Raw genomic sequence first — 7,411 nt, forward strand, 5'->3', positions numbered from 1 at the left:
CAGTCACAAGCGATTGTCTTTAGGTCAAAGTAGGACAATTAAGCTACACCGATGGCATACAAACACTCAACAGCCCTCATTAGATCTCGTCACCTGCCCGGGCTAGGATAACCTATAGGTAACGTAAAAACTAAAAGGCGCAGGCACACTCCAGATCCTCAGACGCTCTCCTCCTTGACGTCAGCGTAGGACCTGGGCAAGTGAAGCAGATCGCGCAGGTATGGTGTTTTTGATGAGTGACACCGATAGATGTCGGCTTCTAGCCCTTGGTGAACCGCCTGTCGCGAGACAATTGCCCTGCCGCCGTATCAAATGCTTCTGAACTCGGAATCGACTGCTTCACTAAATAGCTGCGAAATAATACGACCTCTGCTCCACGCTTTCAATTTCCTTTTGGTGGCGGAGAATCCTCTTGACTACTTTATCTTGCGTATTTTGGGAAGCGAGAGTATGCACTGCGCCGATGTCGTACATGAATTTTTTAGAGTTTTTGTAGTTTGCGAGCTAGGAAGAGACTAGCTTCCAGATCCAGAGTCCTCCCTTCGCAAGAACCTCTACGACTGCTGTGTTTGGCAGTCACTTCTAGCAGCGACTTATCTTCAATAGATACCAAAGACGGATTCCGATACCGCAAGGAAACCTTTCTTTGACCCGAGGCTTCCCACTCGAGTCACTTATCTGCGTCGCTCACGTCTGTCTCCTTCGATTTCCGCTGTTGCTGCCAGATACCAGAAGGCCATGAGCGCCTCGGCGACGAGTCCGCCAGCCTACAGGCGCGTGGAGGGCCTTCTGCTAGGGTACTTCTTCAGCGGAGACAGCGTCCGCTCTGCCCTCACATATGAGCCACAACCGGGTGACATCTTCGTGGCAGGCTACCCTAAGTCCGGAACCACCTGGACACAGTACATCCTCTGGAGCATCTTCAGTGGCGGTGTCCCTCCTAAGAGCATCGCTGAATTCGAGCACAAGATGCCCGTACTGGAGAGCGCCGGGGCCCAGGGCATCGCGAACGTGTATCCTGACAGACCGTGGGCAATCAAGACGCACCTTCCGTTGTCCATGCTTCGATACTCCGAACGGGCGAAGTATGTCTTCATCGCGAGGAACCCCTACGACTGTTGCGTCTCGTATTACCATCACACCAAAGCTTTTCCAGCGTACCTCTACGAAGACGGCTGTTTCGACCAGTTCTTCGACATGTTTGTGGAGGGACAAGGGGAGTATGGCGATTACTTCGACCATCTGCTTCCCTGGTACGAGCATCGAGAAGACCCAAACGTTTTGTTCTTGACGTATGAAGGTTTTAAGACAGACACCGAACACTGGGTGCTCAAGATGGCCGACTTCGTGGGAGAAGAGTATGGGGAGCGACTGAGACGTGACCCGCAAGCACTAAGGCTGGTTATAAGCCTGTCAAGCGTCGAAAGCATGAAGAAGATTTTTAACAGGTCACTTAGTACCAAACATGGCAATGCGTCGAAGGCTTCGAGCAGTGCCCAGGGGACGTCAGAAAGCTATGAGGAGCTGATTAGGGTCGCGCTTACGAAGCCGATGACGGGCGATTTTGTACGGAAGGGGGTAGTCGGAGACTGGAGGAATCACTTTTCGACGGAGCAACTGGAGAGGATGAAGAAATGGATAATACGGAAGACACCGGAAAGCGACGTTATGCTGCTTTGGAATGACTGTGATATTCCTCAACTCTAATTTCTACGAGCTGACAAAAAAAAAAGAACGAGTTTCTGAAGAAATCGTTATAATGTTGACGAGCTGATTTCAAGTCTTCACGTGTGTCATGGACGCTGGCTCAACCTACCAAATATGCACCGTCATCGTCAAGTGTGCGTACGGAAACATTGGTAGTTCATTGGAAACGCATGATGAGTGTGCCCAGTTCTTAGCAAAGACATAAAAGCATGCCAGGGGCGCGGAGTGTCGTTTCAGATGCAGCAAACCTAAACAAAAATTAGTTTAGCTCTTGCCACGCAGAACTTGAGCAATAAAACTTATTTTTTTAACTATAGCTAGCGGCAAAACGACCCTTTCCGGAAGTAGTAGTCGTTTTTATCTATGCTGCGACGGCGCTTCGCCACCGTAGACGCCCGAGATGTGAAGAGCGAGTTCGTCTGCTTTTTTTCGCAAGGTCACATCGATTGACGCACTTTGACCGCCCCTTATCATTGCCAGCTGTCATGCGGCGGAAGGCCCAGTCGTCTGCCATTCTTCGTGGACGCCGGAGCGTGAAGGAACGGGCCAAAGAAACGGTAAGCACGCGATATAATCCTTGAACTGTATTGTTGTAAGGTTGTTAATTTGGGGTGGCTGGTATATACTATCTGACAGTGTTAGAAGCAAGACGTTACAAGTAATGGCGTTACTAATAGCGCGTTAACAAACGTACTAACGTAACTCGTTAGAATCCTAAAACATTGACTTAAAACGAAAGAAACACACAAGAGGACGAAACAGATGACACCGACGTCCTCTTGTGTGTTTCTTTCGTTTTAAGTCAATGCAAATCACCAACACGCTCAAGTCTTTAAAGCATCCTAAAACATTAACGAATCAAGTAATTCCGTTATTATTTTGCGGCATATTCCATTTGTCACTGGTTACTTTTAAATAAAATTAGTTACACTGGCGGTCTCTAAAGGACAGTGCGCCTCCGGGACCCACGCTGTATTCTACAAAATCGGTAAACAAAAGATATGAAATCATTGTGTAACGGTTCAGTTGTTTTCAGGCTTCTATCCACTTCTTATTTCTCGCAAATAATAATATTGAAGTCGAATCTAACGTAATACAAACGCAGAAGTAAAGTTTGTTACTTTCAGGAAGTAGTCCGGTAACCATTATTTGCGTGACGGTAACGAATCTCACTAACGTGTTAGGCTTAATGAACTATCCGGTAGCGCTATTTCGTTACTTATTTGCGGTAATGGGAACAAGGATATTTAACGAAAGAAAGGTAACGTCATGAGTACGTATGACAAGTATCAAATAATAAAGGTATTCTAATTGTCGCGCCTCGTCTTTACAGTGTTCTTTTCGTTTTTACAAAGTATTCCCAAAAGTTATTTTTTTATAGTGGGCTTTGTTGTGCTTTCGTTTAATACCTACTGTTTGATGTTCGTCAAAGCCCGTAAAAAATCGGGCTCTGGATCACTGTCTCCAACGAAGTATCTAGCAAAACAATAAGGGACGAGCTAGCTTAGCTTTCGTGTATTTTTCGCATAAAGACTCCATTGGGCGAGTTCCGATTCGCCAAACGCCTGGCGAGGCGTTTGGGGGGGCGTTCGCCCCCACCGCCCCCCCCCCCCCCCCCCCCCCCCCATTGGATCCGCCACTGGATCATTTGGACATTGAGACGATGGAACAGGATGATCTACCCAGTACATGTTATTCCTCTGTTTACCTACATACAAACTCTGGTACGTTCGGGGATCCCAAAAACGTGCCCCAGCATTCTATCCGTATAAGTTGTACTCACTGCCGGCCATAGCTGTGTGTGCAGCTGCTGACCCCGTGCTGACGGCAAGCTTCCACAGTTCTTTTGCAACGTGCAGTCCGCACCATCAAGATTGCCGGTCTTAGCAGTCTGTTAATGTAAGCTGGTTTTGGCCGTGCGTTCTCTACGTGGCTTCCAGTGAATACCCCCTATTGGTAGACAGCGCCGTTAGTTTAAAGAAAGTCACGTAAGTATTCGAAAATGTATGCACTGTATTTGGTCGTGACGAGATGTCGTGGATTGAGATTGGCAAATCAAAACCGAAACGATAGCTAAAAAGTTACCCAAGACTCCTTGCGCGGCACTATACGCCGCTAGGATCGCTTCGATTTTGCAAGAGGTCTATCCAATGAGGTTCGGTCGCAATATTTATGTAAACGAAACCATTGGGTTAACGGAACAAAAAAAAATATATCGAGTTCTAGATATATAGAGGGGATATGACCGTGTGATCTCGGCAATAGACCCTTTTCAAAGGTGCACGCCATCAAGTAGCTGCAGCTTCAATTATCCGTGTCCGTTATTGTTTGGGCACGTATCGATCGTGATTGGACACAAGTGCTGCGTCAGCATTCGGCGAGGACTAGTGTCCAATCAGGCGCTTCGTGCCTAAGAAATGTCGACCGACAACGTTGATTGATTGACTTTCGAAAAACGGGCCTATTTATTGGAAATATAGCTTCACGAATAAAAATCTGGATAAAGTGTTAGGGGAGTGGTCATTTTCGTGTTGTTATCAGCAGTTTAATAAGCTACACCTAGGCTGTTCTTTCTTCTTTTTTTTTTCTGGTTTCAGCAGGCTGTAGTCGGGATCCAAGAAAGCGAGGATGCAATCGACCGGAAAGTCCACTCCGGTCTATAGAGAGATCGAAGGACTCTACCTCAGCTACTACTTCAGCGACGAGAGCGTCCGCTCAGCCCTCGCCTACAAGCCAAGGCCAGATGACGTGTTTATTGTGAGCTACCCGAAATGCGGTACCACCTGGATGCAGTACCTCCTCTGCAACATCTTTAGCGGTGGCGTTCCTCCGAGGGACACGGTGGAATTCGAGGCCAAGTCACCATTCTTGGAATTCACCGGAGCTCAAGGCGCCGAAGAGATGCCGAGGCCGGGCGCCATCAAGACGCACCTCCCTTTCGACAAGCAACCTTACTCGAAAGAGGCCAAGTACTTCTACGTCACCAGGAACCCGTACGACTGCTGGGTCTCCTACTACTACCATATGAAGAACTTTCCCGCCTACTTCTTCGAGGACGGTACCTTCGACCAGTTTTTCGATTTGTTCGTGGAAGGAAAAGGGGAGTTCGGCGACTACTTTGACCATCTGTTGTCCTGGTACGAACATCGCAACGACCCCAACGTCTTCTTCTTGACCTACGAAGACCTCAAAAAGGACACGGCCTCCTGGGTGCTGAAGATGGCTGACTTCCTGGGTAAGGAGTACGGCGAGAGGTTGCTAAGTGACCCAGCGCTGCTTAAGCGCATCGTGGAGATGTCCAGCGTGTCGAATATGAAGAAGGCATTTAACGACGCGTGGAAGTCAACGACGATTCATGTCCCGCCGGCCGTGGAAGCTGACGAATCGCGGCAAGTCACCAAGGAGTCGTTGGAAGCGGCAGTGAAGAAGCCGATGACCGGAGATTTCGTTCGTAAGGGCGTAGTTGGAGACTGGAGGAACCATTTTTTGCCAGAACAAATCGAAAGAATGAAGGAACGCATTGCGACCAAAACGGCCGGCAGTGATGTGATGGAGTTGTGGAAAGAGTGCGACCTTCCATGACTGAACTACGAGGAGTGAGCTTGCGCGTAAAACTCCTGCGTTGGCTGCGTTGTGTGAAGCATCTCTATGTATATATATTATAGTGCTGCTAGGATTAACTCGGTATACCTATCGTTTTTGGCGCAAGATATTGAACAAAAAGGAAAAGAATGGTTTCCACACTTTTTTGCTTTTATGTCCATTTGATAAATTCCGGTCGCCCTTATTATAATTGACTAACTTGATTAAAGCCTGATTGGTGTGTATATGCACATCGTGGTGCGGAGAAATATAAGCGTGTATAGGGGTTTCTTGTTTTGCGACTGCTGTTAATAAAACTCAGACACACACACATACGTATGCTTTCCTAAATCTATGCTTTCTTAAACCCAGTGCATGATTTTGATGAACACTGACGGTATAGGGACGTTTTAAACAAGCGCCTGATTGAGCTGTCATTGCCTACCTTTTCTTACCTAGATGCCGAGCAACTGAAGCTGGCATTGACGGGCCTCCACAAAGGCCTATGCTGGGGAGGAGGACACAGCAGCACCTAAGTGGGAGTAATCTGTCCTGCTGTGGCGATAATGATGTGAGGCGAACGGAATAAGAGGAAACAAAAACTTGAGTTTGGTTATGGCGGCGTGCCTGAAAGCGTCTATACAAGGTGGTCGAAATAGTTCCGGACTTTTTCCAAATCTCGTCTCAACAATACAGTAAAGCTAACCGGTCGTATTGCGCTTCTGCGGCCTCGTGATTCGACAGCGGATCATCGCATGATAAACGATTCGCGACTGGCTCAAAAAGGAGCGGGAAATACGCCCGGAGAGCAGCAATACTGGAATCGCTTCGTGCCAGAAAGTCGCCAAAGCAAATCATTACGCAGCATTGCCAAGACGTTCAGATAACCTGTCAGCCAGGAAGACGTTACGGCAGACCGTGCAAAGCCCAAAAAACGGTCGATGTTCATTTTATCATTGCCTCTGTGCACTCTCTTGAATATGGTGAATTTTCCAGACTTATCTCGACGACCCTGTTTGGGAGGGTTAGCCAAACTGCGGGTGACATGGGCGTCTAAGTACGCCCCAACAACAGTCGGCTTCCCAACCCCTCTCGCCAAAACGCATACTACTACGGCTCACGAGCCGCATATCGCTCTTCACGGGTCCAAGTGCGGCTCGCGGCTTCCTGGTAAGCTTGCCCACACTCTCCTGCTGTGTCCACAAAACAAAAAGTTCTAGAATTAAAAAAAAAAAAAAAGGTACACGATCTTGGCAGCCTTGTACTACACTACGTAGCACACACAGCTTGACTTTGACTTCTTTTTCACACGTAGATGTGTCCAGTGACCCTGTTTCCCTTATTGTTCTAGAAATAATTTCGAATCGTATAGCCATAGCGGACGTCAGGGGCAGTGGCTGGCTAGCAAACCATGCATTCATTTTATTATTATTATTTTTTTTTTTTTGCTTAGCGGTTGAAGAAATGTTTTGCTGGCTGTCTTTATTTGCTGCAGTGGACAATTATACTTTTCCCCTTTGCAAGGGACCGTTCCCTCCATATCGTTTCTTATTTAAAGTCGCCCCCCTCCCCTTTTTTTTACGTCTTTTTCCTGCGGCTCTAATAACATTTGTAGTTTTGTCTGCGGCTCTAGCCCCGGGTCACTGTGGCCACCCCTAATATATAGTTAGCGCCAGATCACGTGGCCCCTTGTTCTAAATGCGAGTTGAAAAAGAGAAAGTTGTTTCTTTCTTTATTTTTTCTGCGTCTCCCATCACATGGAGGGAAAGCTAATGGATGTTTTTGGAAGTCACCAACGTCAGGGATTACTTCTTAGCGGTATTCCATGACCCATTTTATATATATGCACATCATTGTGGCATCAAAAAATTTCTTCGTGGTTGCTGAACTGCCTCAGAAGGTCGTCCCTGAGAATGGAAGTATTGAAAGTACTAAATGTGACTTACTAATCCGACGTTACATATAACTCGTGTGCACTAACTCTTCGATCTCCCTTTGGACGGTCTGCATAAATCGGGTTCTTAACTTATCGCGCTGGAATTTACTACAGAAGTGTCCGAAGATAAGGGAAGCTTTGACTAAAATTGTGAGAACGTTAGCTCACCTTAGTACATAACGAAAG

At 47.2% G+C, this 7,411-nt stretch overlaps 1 protein-coding gene across 4 annotated transcripts; it reads left to right on the plus strand.

Annotated features, from left to right (window-relative positions):
* Positions 1-704: 704 nt before the first annotated feature.
* LOC120839308 (sulfotransferase ssu-1-like) lies at positions 705-5,616 on the plus strand. Of its 4 annotated transcripts, none has more exons than XM_040209570.2 (2): positions 705-2,264; positions 4,305-5,616. In XM_040209570.2, exon 2 carries the CDS (start codon positions 4,336-4,338, stop codon positions 5,287-5,289), a length of 954 nt encoding a protein of 317 aa, XP_040065504.1. In that variant the 5' UTR covers positions 705-2,264; positions 4,305-4,335; the 3' UTR covers positions 5,290-5,616. The 4 variants fall into 4 exon arrangements, 2 of the variants coding, with proteins under 2 accessions (XP_040065504.1, XP_040065505.1); XR_006077342.1 differs by having other exon boundaries at positions 711-2,264; XM_040209571.2 differs by having other exon boundaries at positions 731-2,264; positions 4,308-5,616.
* The last annotated feature ends 1,795 nt before the right edge of the window (positions 5,617-7,411 follow it).

Source organism: Ixodes scapularis, unplaced genomic scaffold (assembly GCF_016920785.2).
Source record: "Ixodes scapularis isolate PalLabHiFi unplaced genomic scaffold, ASM1692078v2 PGA_scaffold10__122_contigs__length_95168666, whole genome shotgun sequence".
NCBI lineage: Eukaryota > Metazoa > Arthropoda > Arachnida > Ixodida > Ixodidae > Ixodes > Ixodes scapularis.